Below are 22,333 nucleotides of genomic sequence, written 5' to 3'. Positions count from 1 at the left end.
AGTGTAGATGTAGTTGGGGTGAAATATAGGAGCATTTTGTATAAGTGGTGGTGGCAGGAAGCTGAGCGGTTAGTTGGGCCAGTAACTGAAAGGCTGCTGGTTCGAATCCCTGAGCGTACAAGGTGAAAACCTGTCTGTGCCTCTGAGCCCTTGATAAGAGCATCCGCTAAATGACAAATGTGAGCCGGATGATTTTTCAAGCAGTGTAAAATGTATTATATCATTATATCATATTTAGGAAGTTAAAGACGACTGCGCCATGCTTCCCTGCCCCATATAACCTAGTCTACAGGCTATTTCATTGAGACCACACGTATAGGCGCACTTGATATTGCACGTTTTCTACTTTATCACTTCTTTATGGCGTTAAAGATTGGCTCTCATATTATAGTTATATGATATTATTGTATTAACCCCAGGTGCAGATTTGATTTCGTAATGTTAAGCTGCTGTGCAGATGTCCACACTGTCTGGGACTGATATCACAGATGTTGGTCATGGTAAAGAGCCCCATGTTGTTTTAGTCATGATCTGACTGGGTACTTGTCCTTAACGCCCATTCATCAGCTGGGTTCTCAGTCGACCCCCGCTTGTCATTGCACTGACATTGTAGGTTACCCCACATAATACACTACAGAATGAAAAAAAAAATATATTGAAATTTTTTGATTAAAAATATATATATCTATTCTTTAAAAAAATTATATTTGAATTGGCTTAGTCATGAAAATATGAAATGTTTAAAGAAATGAATTAGCTCAGTATGGCTTTTTTACCCTGTCATAATCCAAAACCCATCTGTTTCAGGGATGTGAAGTATTATATTGTTTGTTTTCAACCTTCTAGAACCAACAGTGTAACAGGAAGACGTTGCTATTTCTATACATTGTCATAGAACCTAGCGTTACCAGCCGATCGGCAGTAAAACATCTACTTTTTATAGCTTCAAGTTGTTAAATTATAATTTCTTTTACTACTACAGATAGGCCTATATCATTGACATTTAGGACTGTTTTTAGGTGTAATTGTTGCATGTAGTCAGAGCATATTTAGGCCTAAATGTGAATGTCTCACAATCTTGAGTATGATTTCAAAAGTAAAGCCACAGCAAGTGACCGTAAAGTGGTCTAACATCTCAATGTGGAGGTTGTCCGCCCACTCTGCCTACAGTGGGCGAAATGTTTTGTTATGGTATAAAATACATTTTTAACACGGCAAATATGATTATTCTTGTTCTGAATCATTCAGTGGGGTCTTTCTCGAAAACATAATTTAACATTATGTCTAATACATCCAATAATAAGTACCGGGCTCTGTTGACATACCTATTGAGGATTTTACATTTTTGTGGTTGTCATCAAAGTTGTTTCCGCATGGTTGCAAAAAGCTAATTTTAGCATGACACAAGCAGAATTAAATGTAAAAGGATTTGAAAATGAAAAGCTTGGTATACGCTCAGTGATCGGTTGACATTTCAGAGATGCGCTTGTTTTTGTAAGAAATCTTTGAAAAATTACAGGAATTTTGAATTGATATGAAAAGCATATACTAAAATATGACATGACGTGTCTGAAAATCGCTATCCATCTAACCTCTATTATGTCCTGCGGATTCGAGAAGAAAGATAATGAGTTCAACAGGAAAGTGAGCCTGTCAGGTAGCCGGTCAGGTAGCCGGTTGCCTAAATTATTGCACAGAATCTAGCCTAGCTGAGGGGGGAGGGGCTCCTTTTTATTTAGTCACCCTTATTCTGCCCATCCTACAAGGGTAAACACTCTAATACATTTTGAACAGATTATGATAGGGACATGCGGTTTTGGCTTTCTTACAGGATTATCTACACCGGCAGTTCTCAACTGGAGGTTTTGAGTGGGTCGTGGGTGAAATAATACTCCAGTCTGAACTTAAACCAGGTATGTAGAATAATAATGAACTTACATTAGGAAAAAAAGTATGGACTCAAGTCACTCTTGATAAGATAAATGACACATTTTAAATGTTTTAATCTTTGAACAATTGTTCTTCAATCACAGTATTTTCAATATAGTGCTATTTTTGGTAGATTGTGGTCTTAAACCAGTGAGTTCATCAAGAATATGGGAAAGTTGTATCATTCACAATGAGAGGTGGAAAGGTTGTTCCCTTGTCATATAATTGCTACATTTACTATCAATATAGCAGTAAAAACACTGTTTTCCAGAATGTATTTTGGCAACAAAAAATAGTGTGAATATTGGGTCATGACTGAGACAACCTGGTTCAATTTGGGTCCTGAGGCAAAACCCAGTTGAGAACCACTGATCTACACAATTAACATGATTATTTTACCCATTGGTCAAAAAATGCGTTTTTTAATTGGACACCCTGCAATGTGTGTTTCTGTATCGCAGGTGAAGTGTTTGACGGGGCCCCAGAGCTGCAACTGGACTGCCTCTGCAGTGGTGACGACCGCAGCAGTGCAGAAATGAAGCATGAGGGCAACCTCCTCCCCCTGGAACTACCCCACCATGCAGGGTTTTCCAGCCCCCCCCAGAAAGGGCCTTCCTCACTAGCTGAGAAGAGCAGCCCGCTGCTCATGGAGCCCAGCAACATCAAGGCCGACCCCGCCGGCGACATGCCTGCCAACACAGGTGCGCATGTTTTTGTATTTATTTAACCTTTATTTATCCTCAAAGTCCCATTGAGGTCAAGATCCATATTTTGTGAGGGAGACCTAGCACCTGTGTTTTCAGTGATGTCATCAAACCAGTCGGACTGGTCCAAGCGTCAGGCTAATCTGTTTGTTTTCGACAAAGTCTCATCTTATACAGTACCAGTCTAAATTTTGGACACCTACTCATTTAAAGGGTTTTTCTTTATTTGTACTATTTTCTACATTGTAGAGTAATAGTAAAAAATATCAAAACTATGAAATGACACGCATGGAATCATGTAGCAACCAAAAAAGTGTTAAACAAATCCAAATATATATTCTTCAAAGTAGCCACCCTTTGCCTTGATGACAGCTTTGCACACTTGTCACTCAACCAGCTTCACCTGGAATGCTTTTGCAACAGTCTTGAAGGAGTTCCCAAGTATGCTGAGCACTTGTTGGCTGCTTTTCCTTCACTCTGCGGTCCGACTCATCCCAAACCATCTCAATTGGGTTGAGGTCGGGTGATTGTGGAGGCCAGGTCATCTGATGCAGCACTCCTCTCCTTCTTGGTCAGAAAGCCCTTACACAGCCTGGAGGTGTGTTGGGTCATTATCCTGTTGAAAAACAAATGATAGTCCCACTAAGTGCAAACCAGATGGGATGGTGTATCGCTGCAGAATGCTGTGGTAGCCATCCTGGTTAAGAGTGCCTTGAATTCTAAATAAATCAGTGTCGCCAACAAAGCACCCCCACCTCCATGCTTCACGGTGGGAACCACACATGGAGAGATCATCCATTCACCTACTCTGTCTCTCACAAAGACATGGCAGTTGGAACCAAAAATCTCCCATTTGGACTCATCAGACCAAAGGACAGATTTCCACCAGTATAATGTCCATTACTTGTGTTTCTTGGCCCCCGCGAGTCTCTTCTTCTTATTGGTGTCCTTTAGTAGTGGTTTCTTTGCAGCAATTTGACCATGAAGGCCTGATTCACGCAGTTTCCTCTGAACAGTTGATGTTGAGATGTGTCTGTTACTTGAACTCTGCATTTATTTGGACTGCAATTTCTGAGGCTGGTGACTCCAATGAACTTATCCTCTGCAGCAGATGTAATTCTGCGTCTTTCTTTTCTCATGAGAGCCAGTTTAATCATAGTGCTTGGTGGTTTTTGCAACTATACTTGAAGAAACTTTCAAAGTTCTTGAAATTGTCAGTATTGACTGACCTTCATGTCTTAAAGTAATGATGGACTGTCGTTTCTCTTTGCTTATTTGAGCTGATCTTGGCATAATATGGGCTTAGCCCTATTTTGTAAAAGACCATCTTCTGTATACCACCCCTACCTTGTCGCAACACAACTGATTGGCTCAAATGCATCAAGAAAGAAATTTCACAAATTAACTTTTAACCTCTACAGAGTACCTAACCCGGATCCGGGAGCACCCCCCCCCCCCCCACACACTGATTAGCATCGCTAGCATAGCGTCACAATTAAATAGTAGCATCTAAATATCATTAAATCACAAGTCCAAGACACCCAATGAAAGACACAGATCTTGTGAATAAAACCACCATTTCAGATTTTTTAAATGTTTTACAGGGAAGACAAAATATGTAAATCTATTAGCTAAACACGTTAGCAAAAGACACCATTTTCTTACTCCAACAGTTTCTTACTCCATCAGGTGCTATCACCAATTCGGCTAAACTAAGATATTGATAGCCACAAACCAACAAACAAATTTATAAGATGACAGTCTGATAACATATTTATGGTATAGCATAGTTTTTTTTTTTTAAATGTGCATTTTTCAGGTATAAATCACAGTTCTACATTGCAGCTGCAATCTGATATAGTGCTGATGCAGCTAGAACAATTACAGAGACCAACGTTATATAACTAATTACTTGTCTTAAAACATTTCAGAAAAAATACACAGCGTACAGACATTGAAAGCCCAACATCTGGTGAATCCAAACAATATTTCAGATTTTTTAAATGTTTTATAGCGAAAACAAAATGTATCGCTAATTAGCATAACCAGGCCAGCCAAAACCAGCTGGACGCGCGCGACCAGTTCACATGCACGACAGATATATGAAATAACATCGTAAATTGGGTCTTACTATTGCTGGTCTTTCATCAGAATGTTGATCAAGGTGTCCTTAGTCCTGATGAGTCGTTCAATCCATTCACAATGGCAACCTCCCCTCTTCATTCAGCCTGGGTACTGGTCGACTGGCACGGTCAATTCCCAAAGTTAAAAAACTCAAAGAACGGAACACGGCAAAACTCCCGAAAAAATTCTAATAATCTGATTAAACTATATTGAAAAAACATACATTACGGTGATATGGTCACATGTAGCAAACAAACTTCGACACGGAGATAGTTTTCATCCATAACGTCAGCATAACAAAAGACAATGCCACCTCTGAAAACGCGCATCTCAGAAACCGGAAGTTGTCGGTCACGCTAAAGAAATAAGTCTTATTTCACGTCAGTACAAGATAAACAAAAAATTTCTCCTCTGACGTCTTCCAAACACCCATAGGAAGAAGTAGGAAGTGTCATTCGGGTCATAGGTGGCGTGACCATATATAGGCAGAGCTTTGAAGCGAGCATACACATCTTGCAATCTTTTTCAGGCTCAGGGAAAGTGCTGTGAAATGACCTGTGTTTGACTCAGAGACTCAATTGGAACGGTTTTAGAAACCATAGCTTGTTTTCTATCCAATGCTATATGGTTATATGCATATAGTAACAGCAATAATTGAATAAGAGGCAGTTTAGTCTGTAGAGGCAATTATGCTAATGCGAAATAGCACCCCCTGTATTCTCAAGAAGTTAACAAGGCACACCTGTTCATTGAAATGCATTCCAGGTGACTACCTCAAAATGCTGGTTGAGAGAATGCCAAGTGTGTAAAGCTGCCATCAAGGCAAAGGGTGGCTCCTTTGAAGAATCTCAAATATAACATATGTTCAGATTTTTATTATTATTTAATTTTTTTTTTGGTTACTACATGATTCCATATGTGTTATTTCATAGTTTTGACGTCTTCACTATTATACAATGTAGAAAATGGTACAAATAAAGAAAACCCTTGAATGAGTACCGGTAGCTGTGTCCAAACTGGTAATGTATATTTAGAGTACATGCCTATATTTTCCCAGATAGTTCCATGTAGTATATTAACTAGAGGTCGGACGATTTATGATTTTTCAACGCCGATTATTGGAGGACCAAAAAAGCCAATGGCGATTTAATAAAAAAATTAAATTGATTTTTAAATTTATTTGACTATTTATTTTATTTGTAATGACAATTACAACAATACTGAATGAACACTTATTTTAACTTAATATAATACATCAATAAAATCTATTTAGCCTCAAATAAATAATGAAACCTGTTCAATTTGGTTTAAATAATGCAAAAACTAAGTGTTGGAGAAGAAAGTAAAAGTGCAATATGTGCCATGTAAAACGTTTAAGTTCCTTGCTCGGAACATGAGAACATATGAAAGCTGGTGGTTCCTTTTAACATGAGTCTTCAATATTCCCAGGTTAGAAGTTTTAGGTTGTAGTTATTATAGGAATTATAGGACTATTTCTCTCTCTACCATTTGTATTTCATATACCTTTTGACTATTGGATGTTCTTATAGGCACTTTAGTATTGCCAGTGTAACAGTATAGCTTCCGTCCCTCTCCTCGCCCCTACCTGGGCTCGAACCAGGAACACATCGACAACAGCCACCCTTGAAGCATCGTTACCCATCGCTCCACAAAAGCCGCGGCCCTTGCAGAGCAACTACTTCAAGGTCTCAGAGCGAGTGACGTCACCGATTGAAACGCTAGTTAGCGTGGACGGAAGCTATACTGTTACACTGGCAATACTAAAGTTAGCGCGCACCCCGCTAACTAGCTAGCCATTCCACATCGGTTACACCAGCCTAATCTTGGGAGTTGATAGGCTTGAAGACATAAACAGATCAGTGCTTGAAGCACAGCGAAGAGCTGCTGGCAAACGCACAAAGTGCTGTTTGAATGAATGCTTACGACCCTGCCTACCACCGCTCAGACTGCTATATCAAATCATAGACTTAATTATAACACACAGAAATACGAGCCTTAGGTCATTAATATGGTCAAATCCAGAAACTATAATTTCGAAAACAAAACATTTATTCTTTCAGTGAAATACGGAACCGTTCCGTATTTCCCTAAGTCTAAATATTGCTGTTACATTGCACAGCCTTCAATGTTATGTCATAATTATGTACAATTCTGGCAAATTAATTACGGTCTTTGTTAGGATGAAATGGTTTTCACACAGTTCGCAACGATCCAGGCGGCCCAAACTGCTGCATATACCCTGACTCTGCTTGCACAGAACGCAAGAGAAGTGACACCATTTCCCTAGTTAAAAGAAATTCATGTTAGCGGGTAATATTAACTAAATATGCAGGTTTAAAAATATATACTTGTGTAATTGATTTGAAAGAAAGGCATTGATGTTTATGGTTAGGTACACATTGGTGCAACGACAGTGCTTTTTTCGCGAATGCGCTTGTTAAATCACCCGTTTGGCGAAGTAGGCTGTGATTTGATGAGAAATTAACATCCACCGCATCGATTATATGCAATGCAGGACAAGCTAGATAAACTAGTAATATCAATCAACCATGTGTAATTAACTAGTGATTATGTTAAGATTGATTGGTTTTTATAAGATGTTTAATGCTAGCTAGCAACTTACCTTGGCTTCTTGCTGCACTCGCATAACAGGTAGTCAGCCTGCCATGCAGGCTCCTCGGGGAGCGCAATGTAGTCGGCCACAATCGGTGTCCAAAAATGCCGATTACCGATTGTTATAAACTTGAAATCGGCCCTAATTAAATCGGCCATTCCGATTTTAATCAGTTGACCTCTAATATTGACATTACGTATATGCATTTACTTTCTCTGATATTTGAATATCATATTGACAGTACATGTTCTTTTTTAAAAATATTTTATTTCAAAGGAATTTCTTTTGCAATTTAGTACAAAACAAAAGCACACAACAACAAAAAACACAGCTGCCAGACATATGAAATGAAGTATTGCTTAGGCAAGACATGGACCAAGAATAGAGCAAGAGTGACAGTTACAACAACAGTAAGTGTTCCTTGTCAGTTTTCAGTCAGTCTCTGTCCAGATGGTCCAGAAACAGACCCCAAATCTTGAGAAGTCTCCTGGAGGGGTTAGTTCTAAAAAAAAATATATATATATATTTTCTACGTTAATGGTGTAAAACATTTCTGCTAGCCATCTACTGAAGCAAGGGGGGTGGGTGACTTACTTTCTGCAGCCAACCATTCCATACATCTGAGCCTGTTGTTCCTCCATAGGACGATCTTAGAACAGACTCTGAACAGCCAAAGAGAGCGAGTTCTGCGTCAGGATCAGTGGCCCTCTCATATACCTTTTTGAGTAACAATCAAAGATGTTCCTCCAATAATTATTGAGAAGGGGTCAGAGCCAAAACAGATGAGTTAAGGAACCCTCTGAGGCTTTACACTTGTCACACAGTGGGGAGGCCTTGGGGTAAATTATATGTAATTTGGTTTTGGAGTAATGAAGTTTATGCACAACTTTGTTTTGTATCAATTGATATCTGGCATTGATGGAACGTGTGAATTCTAGACAGGGTTTCTCTCCATAGTTCATCTGAGATCTCAATATTTAACAATTTTTACCCCAAGTCTCCTTGATGACCAGTAAAGGCCTGTGTAGTTGGAGAAAAACTGAGATTAGGTGTTTTGAATTGGGAGGGTGCTGTAGCAAAGCATAAAATAATTGTTGTACAGGGAGGGTGTCAGCATTTTGAATTTTCCCTTTTATATAGTGTCTGTCTTGGAAGTAACATAAATGTGAATGGGGGAGTGAATGTATTCTTTAATTGGTCGAATGATGCTAATTGCTTATCTATGTATGAGTCTTCAATTGTGGCCAGTCCCTTCTCCCTCCATTCAAGAAATACCTTATCAGACTGAGATGGAACAAAATAATGATTAAAGCATATCGGGGTGTATACAGAGGTATCAGGCACCTTACAAACATGCTTAATCTGGTTTCTTAAATTCTTAAATAATTTCTCAAAGAAAAGTTGCCAGTTTGTGTGGGCACTCTGCTTTAGAGAAAAGCAAGGCTGGAAGAGAGTAATTTGTGACAGACTTGAGTTGCATATTTAGCCACAGGGGGGAACAAAGTCCAATTTATCAGGGAAACCCAGTTGCCAGTATGTTAATGCGCTGGTATTTGCAGCCCAGTAATAATGCTTAAAGATGGGTAGGCCTAAGCTGCAACTTTCCTTGGGCTTTTGCAATTGGGCCTTTATGAATACGGTGGTTTTTGTAACCCCAGACAAATGACAAGGTTGTTGAGTCCAAAGTCTTAAAAAATTGATTTGAGAAATTTGAAGATTCTGGAAAAGATAAAGGAACCTGAGAAGAGAAACCCCATCATGGAAAGAGGCATACTCCTGCTCTATTTTTTGTTGTAGCTTTGCAACCAGCTCACTAGTTAAGCTTGAAGATGAGCTTTGGATTTCTAGGTATTTTTAGTGCCATGTAAGTTAAGTGGTCATGCACCACTTTAAATGGTATCCTCTCTAGCTCACTTGTCGTAAAATTATCTGAGATGCACATGAGATCACTTTCCCCCAATTTATAGAATAGCCAGATAGTTTGCCAAATGAATTGATTATAAGTCTAGTGGGTTAGGGACAGAGGCTACTGGGTCCAAGATGTATAAAAGTCGCCTCACAAGTCCTCAACTGGCAGCTTCATTAAATATTACCCGCAAAACACCAGTCTCAACGTCAACAGTGAAGAGGCGACTCCGGGATGCTGGCCTTCTAGGCAGAGTTGCAAAGAAAAAGCCATATCTCAGACTGTCCAATAAAAAGAAAAGATGAAGATGGGCAAAAGAACACAGACACTGGACAGAGGAACTCTACAATTTTTTTTCTGAGGTCTTTTTCTGATTTTCTTTTGATTTCCCCATGATGTAACTTCTGACCCACTGGAATTGTGATACAGTGAATATTGAGTGAAATAATCTGTAAACAATTGTTGGAAAAATGACTTGTCATGCACAAAGTAGATGTCCTAACCGACTTGCCAAAACTATAGTTTGTTAACAAGAATTTTGTGGAGTGGTTAAAAAAACAAGTTTTAATGACTCAAACCTAAGTGTATGTAAACTTCCGACTTCAACTGTGTGTGTATATTTTTTGTTGTTGCGAACTTGGAAATGAAACGATAACAATTCAAGATTTCAAAATAAGAGGAGAGGAGATCTGAAGGAGCGCTTCTACTCCATGCGCACTACGCCCCCTCAGTACATACATCTATGTTTCCACAGAGGGTCAGCCGGTGAAGAGGAAGAAGGGTCCAGCACCCAAGATGCTGGGTAACGAGGTGTGCAGCGTGTGCGGGGACAAAGCCTCGGGCTTCCACTACAACGTGCTGAGCTGCGAGGGCTGCAAGGGCTTCTTCCGCCGCAGCGTCATCAAGAGCGCCCAGTACTCGTGCAAGAACAACGGCCGCTGTGAGATGGACATGTACATGCGCCGCAAGTGCCAGCAGTGCCGGCTGCGCAAGTGCCGCGAGGCGGGCATGCTGGAGCAATGTGAGTTCTCTGAGCTACAGTTCCCTGTGGCAGACATTTGTATTTTTTATATACACCTACACATCTTCAAACACCTGTGCTTTTTTTTTTTTTTACCCTAGATATGTAGGGGTTGTGCTAAAAAACAGAAGATGCACTAATATTAAATGTATAGATACTGATTGGAGATGGCTTGGCAAGAGCTCTATAAAAAGCTATAGTACATCATTGAAATTGACCTCCCAAACTATGGTAGTATGTCTTTATCCCACTTGTCATTACTGTGCTGATTTGATGTGTTCCTGGCATTCCCAGGCGTTCTCTCAGAGGAGCAGATCCGAGTGAAGAAAATGAAGAAGAACGAGGAAGAGACTGCACGCACGTCTGCCGTGGTGACCCCCACCCCGGTGCCGGAGGTGGTCCCGCTGGCGCCCGAGCAGTTGGAGATGATCGAGAAGCTGGTGGCCATGCAGAAGCAGTGCAACAAGCGCTCGTTCATCGACCGGCCCAAAGTCACGGTGATTGTCTCTGAGTGTCCCAATCCTTTGACGCCACAGGGCAAACTACTAACATATGGCTAGATATCTTAAACAGTTTTGCTTGATTGACAGTTGCACTAATGTAGGGATTGGTATGAAATCTTCATCTTGATATGGAGGTGGAATACAACATTTCTGCATTCCACAACATTTACACAACACCTCCATGTTCAAAGACATGTTAGCCAAGAATACTGCACAAAATATTGTTACTGTTGAATTTTGGGAAAATTAACTTTGTAGCCAATTTTTGGTAGGTCTGCAGCTCTGAGCACATGGTGAAATCTCAGCATTGTATTAGGTGTTGTTTTTTTTATTGAATAATTTGTTCATTCATTCATCTATTGACGTCTTTGTCTCCATCTAATTTCCAGCCGTGGCCCCAGAGTCAGGACCCCCAGAACAGGGAGGCGCGGCAGCAGCGCTTTGCCCACTTCACCGAGCTGGCCATCATGTCGGTCCAGGAGATAGTGGACTTTGCCAAGCAGTTGCCTGGCTTCCTAGAGCTCACCAGAGAGGACCAGATTGCCCTGCTGAAGACCTCAACCATTGAGGTGAGTCTCAATCTCCTCACCGTTTACCTTCTTTCCCCTCATTCTCAGACAGGTTTGTTAAAGTGGTAAATACAGTAATAACAAATGCCGGCTTGATATTGTCTTTTGCCTATTTTAAACACTCTTTCGCCTATTTAAAAAAAAAATCACTTCTAGTCAAGACCACTGGGAGGAGGGGAAATCCTGTCTGGCTCTATATCATTATGTTGGTTTTCAGGATCACATGTCTCAATATGTCAAGTAGGTTATCTACTTTGCAGGATGTCTCACTTGATCCCCAGTCAAGGTGCCTTGTTTTTCTGCAGATCATGCTGCTGGAAACTTCGCGGAGATATAACCCTGCCATTGAGAGCATCACGTTCCTGAAGGACTTCAGTTATAACAAGGAGGATTTTGCCAAAGCAGGTACAGCATCATCTTTCCTTTTTTGTCTGAGATGTTTATGATCCACATTCAAACTGCAATCAGTCAAAAACAAGCTGCTCACCTTTAACTCCCTCCTGTTCTGTACCCCATACTCCAGGGTCTCCCACCCTTTTTTCCTCATGGCCCCCTTTTTAACATAAAGAAAAAAGTCATTTGTTGTTTTTGAAGCTCATTTCCTGCAATTCCATGTCGTTTAACAAGATTCATGACATATTTTAGGTAGGCTATTTGATGATGATAATAATGGATAAGGAAAATTAAGTTTATACCCAATTTCCCCAAATGTTTTATTACTATAATTTATTTGAACCCTCAATTTAATTATACATTCTCTTTTACAAAAAATGAATAGATTAATTGAAAGCGACAGTCACACACACAAGATTACTAATCAAGCAAGGTCCAATTTCTTGGACTCCACTTTAGGTTGTAGCCCAGCTTCTGAATGTCATGGAGACAAACCAAAGATCTCCCCGTGTGCTTCAGTTGCATCTTCCTCTATTTTACAGCTTGTTTTTTTTTATACAGTACTAGTCAAAACTTTGGACACCTACTCATTCAAGGGTTTTTCCATCTGATGTAGCACTCATCACTCTCCTCCTTGGTCAAATAGCCCTTACACAGGCTGGAGGTGTGTTGGGTCATTGTCCTCTTGAAAAACAAATGCGCAAACCAGATGGGATGGCATATCGCTGCAGAGTGCTGTGGTAGCCATGTTGGTTAAGTGTACCTTGAATTCAAAATAAATCAGTGTCACCAGCAAAGCACCATCACACCCCCACCTCCATGCTTCACGGTGGGAAATACACATGCGACGATCATCCGTTAACCTACTATGGAACCAAAAATCTCCCATTTGGACTCATCAGACCAAAGGACAGATTTCCACTGGTCTAATGTCCATTGTTTGTGTTTCTTGGCCCAAGCAAGTCTCTTCTTATTGGTGTCCTTTAGTAGTGGTTTCTTTGCACCAATTTGACCACGAAGGCCTGATTTCATGCAGTCTCCTCTGAACAGTTGATGTTGAGATGTCTGTTACTTGAACTCTGAAGCATTTATTTGGGCTGCAATTTCTGAGGCTGTTAACTCTAATGAACCTATCCTCTGCAGCAGATGTAACTCTGGGTCTTCCTTTCCTGTGGTGGTCCTCATGAGAGCCAGTTTCATTATAATGCTTGATGGTTTTTGTGACTGCACTTGAAGAAACTTACAAAGTTCTTAAAGTTCTGCCTTGACTGACTCATGTCTTAAAGTAATGATGAACTGTCGTTTCTCTTTGCTTATTTGAGCTGTTCTTGCCATAATATGGACTTTACCAAATATGGCATCTTCTGTATACCACCCCTACCTTGTCACAACACAGCTGATTGGCTCAAATGCACTAAGGAATAAAATTCCTCAAATTACTGTAACTTAACCTCTACAGAGTACCTAACCCGGACCCGGGAGCACCCCCCACCTCCCCCACACTGATTAGCATCGCTAGCATAGCGTCACAATTAAATAGTAGCATCTAAATATCATTAAATCACAAGTCCAAGACACCCAATGAAAGACACAGATCTTGTGAATAAAACCACCATTTCAGATTTTTTAAATGTTTTACAGGGAAGACAAAATATGTAAATCTATTAGCTAAACACGTTAGCAAAAGACACCATTTTCTTACTCCAACAGTTTCTTACTCCATCAGGTGCTATCACCAATTCGGCTAAACTAAGATATTGATAGCCACAAACCAACAAACAAATTCATAAGATGACAGTCTGATAACATATTTATGGTATAGCATAGTTTTTTTTTTTTTAAATGTGCATTTTTCAGGTATAAATCACAGTTCTACATTGCAGCTGCAATCTGATATAGTGCTGATGCAGCTAGAACAATTACAGAGACCAACGTTATATAACTAATTACTTGTCTTAAAACATTTCAGAAAAAATACACAGCGTACAGACATTGAAAGCCCAACATCTGGTGAATCCAAACAATATTTCAGATTTTTTAAATGTTTTATAGCGAAAACAAAATGTAGCGCTAAATTAGCATAACCAGGCCAGCCAGAACCAGCTGGACGCGCCCGACCAGTTCACATGCACGACAGATATATGAAATAACATCGTAAATTGGGTCTTACTATTGCTGGTCTTTCATCAGAATGTTGATCAAGGTGTCCTTAGTCCTGATGAGTCGTTCAATCCATTCACAATGGCAACTTCCCCTCTTCATTTAGCCTGGGTACTGGTCGACTGGCACGGTCCCTGTCCAAAGTTAAAAAACTCAAAGAACGGAACACGGCAAAACTCCCGAAAAAATTCTAATAATCTGATTAAACTATATTGAAAAAACATACATTACGGTGATATGGTCACATGTATCAAACAAACTTCGAGACGGAGATAGTTTTCATCCGTAACGTCAGCATAACAAAAGACAATGGCTTCTCTAAAACGCGCATCTCAGAAAACCGGAAGTTGTCGGTCACGCTAAAGAAATAGGTCTTATTTCACGTCAGTACAAGATAAACAAAAAATTTCTCCTCTGACGTCTTCCTGGCACCCAGAGGAAGAAGAAGGAAGTGTGTTTCGGGTCATAGGTGGCGTGACCATATATAGGCAGAGCGTTGAAGCGAGCATACACATCTTGCAATCTTCTTCTGGCTCAGGGAAAGTGCTGTGAAATGACCTGTGTTTCACTCAGAGACAAAATTGGAACGGTTTTAGAAACCATAGCTTGTTTTCTATCCAATGGTATATGGTTATATGCATATAGTAACAGCAATAATTGAATAAGAGGCAGTTTAATCTGTAGAGGCAATTATGCTAATGCGAAACAGCACCCCCTGTATTCTCAAGAAGTTTTAACAAGGCGTATCTGTTAATTGAAATGCATTCCAGGTGACTACCTCATGATGCTGGTTGAGAGAATGCCAAGAGTGTGCAAAGCTGTCATCAAGGCAAAGGGTGGCTACATTGAAGAATTTCAAACATTTTTTATTTTTTTTGCACACTACATGAGTCCATGTGTGTTATTTCATAGTTTTGATATCTACACTATTATTCTACAATGTAGAAAATACTGAAAAATCCTGGAATAAGTAGGTGTCAACTTTTGACTGGTACTGTGTGTGTTTTATACATGCATACATACTGTACACAGGCTGGAGGTGTATATTTGTGTGTATGTGATTTTCTTTTTACATGCATATATAAAAATAATCACACACACACACACACCCCTGAAGTCAAGGAAGGTCCCGCACTCACTCAAGGTAACTTTGGTGCAACCCCTAGGTAGGGAACCCTTGCCATACTCTGTGGAGACATTGACCTCTTACCCTTAACCCATATTTGTATCTCTGTCTGGATTTCCCTCTCTCGCTCTCATCCCCCTCAGGGCTGCAGTTAGAGTTTATCAACCCCATCTTTGAGTTCTCCAAGGGCATGAACGACCTGCACCTGGACGAGGCGGAGTACGCTCTGCTCATCGCCATCAACATCTTCTCTGCAGGTCAGAGGTCAAGTGGTATGCTAGTGTGGAACAGAGCCCATATGCAAGGTACCTTTATTACGAAGGTCTGGACATCGAAGTAGTCATTAGGGATTCACTGATGTGGATATTCTGGGGCGATACCAATATTAAATATTTCCTTTGCAATATCGATTTTTAAGCCATCATCGGCCTATACCAATATGGTCACTGATATATTGTGCATCCCGAGTAATCGTATGCGAAAGCTTCCAAAAACAAACACATTTATAGGAACAGCGTGTGTTTTCAAAGATTCTACAGGGTTTGCAGTGTAAAATATGAAGTTAAGTAAAGGTGGCTGTAGATATTTTGAAAAACTTTTCAGTAAATAGAATGGCAGTAAAACAGTTAATGATATGGTGCCTTCAGAAAGTATTCCTACTCCTTGACCTATTTAGAATTGTTACAGCCTGAATTAAAAATGGACTGAATAGATAATTTGTCTCACCCATCTACACATAATAATCACATAATGACATTTACATTTACATTTAAGTCATTTAGCAGACGCTCTTATCCAGAGCGACTTACAAATTGGTGCATTCACCTTATGATATCCAGTGGAACAACCACTTTACAATAGTGCATCTAACTCTTTTAAGGGGGGGGGGGGGGGGGGGGGTTAGAAGGATTACTTTATCCTATCCTAGGTATTCCTTAAAGAGGTGTGGTTTCAGGTGTCTCCGGAAGGCGGTGATTGACTCCGCTGACCTGGCGTCGTGAGGGAGTTTGTTCCACCATTGGGGTGCCAGAGCAGCGAACAGTTTTGACTGGGCTGAGCGGGAACTGTACTTCCTCAGAGGTAGGGAGGCGAGCAGGCCAGAGGTGGATGAACGCAGTGCCCTTGTTTGGGTGTAGGGCCTGATCAGAGCCTGAAGGTACGGAGGTGCCGTTCCCCTCACAGCTCCGTAGGCAAGCACCATGGTCTTGTAGCGGATGCGAGCTTCAACTGGAAGCCAGTGGAGAGAGCGGAGGAGCGGGGTGACGTGAGAGAACTTGGGAAAGTTGAACACCAGACGGGCTGCGGCGTTCTGGATGAGTTGTAGGGGTTTAATGGCACAGGCAGGGAGCCCAGCCAACAGCGAGTTGCAGTAATCCAGACGGGAGATGACAAGTGCCTGGATTAGGACCTGCGCCGCTTCCTGCGTGAGGCAGGGTCGTACTCTGCGAATGTTGTAGAGCATGAACCTACAGAAACGGGTCACCGCCTTGATGTTAGTTGAGAACGACAGGGTGTTGTCCAGGATCACGCCAAGGTTCTTAGCACTCTGGGAGGAGGACACAATGACAGTGAAAACAAGTTTTTAGAAATTGTTGCAAATGTATTAAATGAAATACAGATATCTCATTTACATGAATATTCACACCCCTGAGTCAATACATGTTAGTATCACCCTAGGCAGTGATTACAGCTGTGAGTCTTTCTGGGTAAGTCTGAGCTTTGCACACCTGGATTGTGCAAATATTTGCACATTCTTAAAAAAATTCTTATAGCTCTGTCAAGTTGGTTGTTGATCATTGCTAGACAGCCATTTTCAAGTTTGGCCATAATAATAAAGTCTATTTAAGTTAAATCTGTAACTAGGCCACTCAGGAATATTCAGTGTCATCTTGGTAAGCAACGTCAGTGTATATTTGGTCTTGTGTGTTTATTGTCCTGCTGAAAGGTGAATTTGTCTCCCACTGTCTGTTGGAAAAAAGACTGAACCAGGTTTTCCTCTTGGATTTTACTTGTGCTTAACTCTATTGTTTCTTTTTATGCCTACAAAATTCCTAGTTCTTGCTGATGACGAGCATACATTTGAAGTCGGCGGTTTACATACACCTTAGCCAGATACATTTAAACTCAGTTTATCACAATTTCTGACATTTAATCCTAGTACAAATTCCCTGTCTTAGGTCTGTTAGGATCACCACTTTATTTTAAGAATGTGAAATGTCTGAATAATAGTAGAGGGATTTATTTCAGCTTTTATTTCTTTCATCACATTCCCAGTGGGTCAGAAGTTTACATACACTCAATTAGTATTTGGTAGCATTGCCTTTAAATTGTTTAACTTTGGTCAAATGTTTCAGGTAGCCTTCCACAAGCTTCCCACAATAAGTTGGTTGAATTTTGGCCCATTCCTCCTGACAGAGCTGGTGTAGCTGAGTCAGGTTTGTAGGCCTCCTTGCTCCCACTCTTTTTCAGTTCTGCCAACAAATTGTCTATAGGATTGAGGTCAGGGCTTTGTGATGGCCACTCCAATATCTTGACTTTGTTGTCCTTCAGTCATTTTGCCACAACTTTGGAAGTATGCTTGGGGTCATTGTCCATTTGGAAGACCCATTTGCGACCAAGCTTTAACTTCCTGACTGATGTCTTGAGATGTTGCTTAAATATATCCACATTATTTTCCACCCTCATGATGCCATCTATTTTGTGAAGTGCACCAGTCCCTCCTGCAGCAAAGCACCCCCACAACATGATGCTGCCACCCCCGTGCTTCACGGTTGGGATGGTGTTCTTCGACTTGCAAGCCTCCCCCTTTTTCCTCCAAACATAACGATGGTCATTATGGCCAAACAGTTCCATTTTTGTTTCATCAGACCAGAGGAAATTTCTCAAAAGTACGATCTATGTCCCCATGTGCAGTTGCGAACTGTAGTCTGGCTTTTTTTTATGGTGGTTTTGGAGCAGTGGCTTCTTTTTTGCTGAGCGGCATTTCAGGTTTTGTCGATATAGGACTTGTTTTACTGTGGATATAGATGCGTTTGTACCTGTTTCCTCCAGCATCTTCACAAGGTCCTTTGCTGCTGTTCTGAGATTGATTTGCACTTTTCGCACCAAAGTACGTTCATCTCTAGGAGACAAAGCGTCTCCTTCCTGAGCGGTATGACAACTGCGTGGTCCCATGGTGTTTATACTTGCGTACTATTGTTGGTACAGATGAATGTGGTACCTTCAGGTGGTTGGAAATTGCTCCCAAGGATGAACCAGACTTGTGGAGGTCTACAATTTTTTTCTGAGGTCTTGGCTAATTTCTTTCGATTTTCCCATGATGTCAAGTAAAGAGGCACTGAGTTTGAAGGTAGGCCTTGAAATGCATCCACAGGTACACCTCCAATTGATGTCAATTAGCCTACCAGAAGCTTCTAAAGCCATGACATTTTCTGGAATGTTCCAAGCTGTTTAAAGGCACAGTCAACTTAGTGTATTTAAACTTCTGACCCACTGGATACAATTGTTTGATAAGTTACTTGTGTCATGCACAAAGTAGATGTTCTAACCGATTTGCCAAAACTATACAGTTGAAGTTGGAAGTTTACACACACTTAGGTTGGAGTCATTAAAACTCATTTTTCAACCACTTCGCAAATTTCTTGTTAACAAACTATAGTTTTGGCAAGTCGGTTAGGACATTTACTTTGTGCGTGACACAAGTAACTTTTCCAACAATTGTTTAGACAGATTATTTCACAATGTTGTTGACCTCCCTACCACAGCCACTAAACTCTTAACGGTTTTAAAGACACCATTGGCCTCATGGTGAAATCCCTGAGCGGTTTCCTTCCTCTCTGGCAACTGAGTTAGGAAGTATCTTTGTAGTGACAGGGTGTATTGATATACCATCCAAAGTAGAATGAATAATAACTTCAACATCCTCAAAGGGATATTCAATGTCTGCTTTTTTATTTTTTACCGATCTACCAATAGGTGCACTTCTTTGCGAAGCATTTAGAAAACCTATGGTCTTTGTGGTTGAATCTGTTTGAAATTCACTGCTCGGCTGAAGGATCTTACAATTATCTGTATGTGTGGGGTACAGCAACAAGGTAGTCATTAAAAAATCATGTTAAACACCATGCAACTTATGTGACTTTGTTAAGCAATTTTCTTATTTTGGCTTGCCATAACAAATGGGTTGAATACTTATTTTCAAATAATATTTAAGATTTTTTTTTTTTAAACATTCCACTTTGACATTATGGTGTATTGTGTGTGTGTAGGCCAGTGACACAGTCTAAATTGAATCAGTTTTAAATTCAGGCTGTAACGCATACTAAAATGTGGAAAAAGTCAAAGGGTGTGAATACCTTCTCAAGGCACTGCATGTGTTTGTTGAGGAGTTCACTATGAATGTGTTTATTTTCCACTTTGGTGAACTTTCCGTGCCATTCACTGAGTTATTTTCACTCGCCTCGCTGGTCCCTTCGTTTAGAGTTCTTCCGCATTTATGCGAGGAGTTATGGGATTTCAAACTATTAATGTCTTGACCTGGGTACTACAGAGACCTTGCCCATATGTAGGAAGTAACATTCAACATATCTATGCATTATGTATAAAACGTTAAGCTGTATTCGTATGTTCCCCAGACCGGCCCAATGTGCAGGACCATGAACTGGTGGAGCGACTGCAGCAGCCGTACGTGGACGCACTTCGTTCTTACATCATGATAAAGAGACCAAACGTGAGTGCCCTAGTTACATATGATTTAACTTGCACAAGCCGCCACGTGTAGGTTTTGAGGATGTTTCACACACACTTGAGTCCGCGTTGAGTTGAATTCAATTTTCAATTCCAGTCAGTACAGAAAATGTATTGAAATTCAGGTCATGAGTGGGAAAATCCAAATTGAAAGTAATAGGAAAATGTTTAAAAATACAAAATGTAATGGTCCCCAACCCTGAATGATGAGTGGGGTTATATTAATCGCTCTTCCTTCTAGGATCACCTGATGTTTCCACGCATGCTCATGAAGCTGGTCAGCCTCCGCACCCTCAGCAGCGTCCACTCTGAGCAGGTCTTCGCCCTACGCCTCCAGGACAAGAAGCTCCCGCCGCTGTTATCTGAAATCTGGGACGTCCACGAGTAACTTCGCCGACACCCTTGCGGAACTCTGCCGCGCTCCGCAAACCTGCGTACTGGGATGGACAGAAACAGTGGGTTCGTCTTTCGAGTGTCGAAAAAAAAGACTTGAATGAATCGATGCCTCCCAGGATACCCAAACACGACGGATCAAACCTACTGATCGGTTGCAAGATTGGAGGAACTTTTTTTCTTCTGTATCTTCTATGCAGTTTGGGAGGATAGTGATGGCCCTCTGTCCTGCAGACTGGGATACTAATCTCATGGGGAGGTTGGGGCAAAGAAATAGAATTACCAATTATATTCATTCTGTTTCTATGGGTTGAGGATTGTGCACACCTGATTTCTCTCCCTCGCCCATTTCGTTATTAAAGGTGAGACGGGCTTGTGGTGAGATTGTGTTGCCATGGTCAGTGTGGCTCAGACTTGCTAGCCAGTGTTAACCATTACATCTACTGATATCTGTTGATAGGCCGATCACGAGACTATCTATAACGACAATTACCATGAAGGTTTTGGCAATGACCCCCCCCCCCCCCACCCCCCCACCCCACGGATGATAACCCCAAAGTGGAAATAAACAAAGACGTTATAGCCCCGTGTTGCAATGATAGGATACAGAGGTATCCTAACTGCTGGCCAATGTTAAGCAATGTGTCTTATTGGTGTCCACTGTCCAGATGTATTTTAGAATGGTAGGTCACCTGCTTGATTATTGTTGTGATTTTAGCAGTTTAATAGTCAGCCATCTGATTTGTTTTCCTCTCGGTGAAGGAACAAGAAAGAAATTCTGATTGGTGTTGAATTGTTTAAGGGAAAGTGATTGGAAGTGTAGGTATAGAGATGCGTAGCCTACCACTTTCGAGTGCAGGACCCCCACCAACCATTTTGTAAATGCACTCAAACATTGATTTACATGTACAAAGTATATATTAATATGACTATATATATATTTAGTATGCCCACAAGTGAAGACATCCATACAAAATGACTTGTACAATCACTCACTTACGCACAAGCAAGCAGTGAATTTTTAAATTGTATTTTTTTTAAAGCATCACTGGATATGTGAGGTCCAAGCTGAGGCCTTATACACTGGAACAACTTCAATGCTACGCTAGGGAGTAGTAAGCTTAGGCCAGGGATAGGCTTCTTTGATGCGGCTGGTGGCACAGAGAAACAGAACTCCACACAGAACTCCACATGCAGTGGGTCTGCGTACCCACAATCTTTGCGAGCAAAACATTTTAGCGACACCGGTCGGTAATTCGACCATGCTTACTACAAGTTTAGATAACACTGACATGAGCTAATTGACTGCTGATGCACAACCAAATTTCAAAATTGCACATAGAATATACAAACTCTGAACAGTAAGTTGAGACCCCGACAAATTAGTCCGAGGGGTCCGCCAGTTGTACATCTCTGGTCTAGTTGTATGTACTGTCCTCCCTTCTCCCAAATCATCAGCATGGTTCCAGACATCTGAGTGGCAATTTCATCCAGATGTCTAAAATGTGCTTTGCATCCCGCAATAGTTGGAATAGCAAAATAAGTTAAATTGCGCTCCTGCAGTACTTTCTGCAACGGTAACATTTTTGGGTTACACTATAACTTTCATGAATAAACCATTGTAAATGTTTAGAAATGCTTACAAACAATAATGAAAAACTCAATAGTTTTACACTATTTATAAAATGGTTGTTCGTGAATGTTATAATAGTCTTACCCATTTCTGATTGCTAATAAGGTCATAAGATTTCACTCGACTAAGCTGTTACTCATCAGTCCCCCCCCCATGATGCTGTTTCTATCACAGTCCTTTGTATGATGATGACTTTGCTAATGGGACACTTTTGAAAACAAACGTTCAGAAGGAATTAGAGAAGGAAAGCTTCTTAAAAAAAAAAAAAAAAAGCGATTTCTGATTGACAAGACAATTTTGTCCATTACTGACCCCACTTTACAACTTCAGATCAGTGTGAAACAGAGGAGAGTTGATGACTCCAAGACAAAATAGGGAGATTATCATAACAGTTGCACAATATGTCAAAGTAGCACAGAGATAAGGGAGTAAGCTATATGGAACAATTACTAGACGGAGCTTTCAGTTAGGAGAAGAAAATCAATGCAATT

The 22,333-nt window shown here is 40.7% G+C and overlaps 1 protein-coding gene across 8 annotated transcripts in view; it reads left to right on the top strand.

The window, feature by feature from the left end:
• Positions 1-20,731, top strand: part of LOC129834256 (oxysterols receptor LXR-alpha-like) — a 32,107-nt gene extending 11,376 nt beyond the window's left edge. For 2 of the 8 annotated variants that reach the window (XM_055899089.1, XM_055899090.1), the window contains exons 2-9: positions 2,391-2,630; positions 10,053-10,319; positions 10,614-10,816; positions 11,212-11,391; positions 11,697-11,796; positions 15,214-15,375; positions 19,705-19,799; positions 20,058-20,731. In XM_055899089.1, coding sequence (XP_055755064.1) covers positions 2,465-2,630; positions 10,053-10,319; positions 10,614-10,816; positions 11,212-11,391; positions 11,697-11,796; positions 15,214-15,375; positions 19,705-19,799; positions 20,058-20,204 — 1,320 coding nt within the window. In that variant the 5' untranslated portion in view covers positions 2,391-2,464 and the 3' untranslated portion in view covers positions 20,205-20,731. Of the gene's footprint in view, positions 1-230; positions 518-1,831; positions 1,914-2,390; positions 2,631-10,052; positions 10,320-10,613; positions 10,817-11,211; positions 11,392-11,696; positions 11,797-15,213; positions 15,376-19,704; positions 19,800-20,057 lie in introns of those variants that run through there. The other 6 variants (XM_055899092.1, XM_055899094.1, XM_055899093.1 and 3 more) reach the window with 4 other exon arrangements.
• Positions 20,732-22,333: the final 1,602 nt, after the last annotated feature.

The sequence above is a fragment of the Salvelinus fontinalis genome, chromosome 35, assembly GCF_029448725.1.
Source record: "Salvelinus fontinalis isolate EN_2023a chromosome 35, ASM2944872v1, whole genome shotgun sequence".
NCBI lineage: Eukaryota > Metazoa > Chordata > Actinopteri > Salmoniformes > Salmonidae > Salvelinus > Salvelinus fontinalis.
The sequence above is the reverse complement of the archived record's forward strand: the minus strand, read 5'-3'. Positions and strand labels throughout refer to the sequence as shown.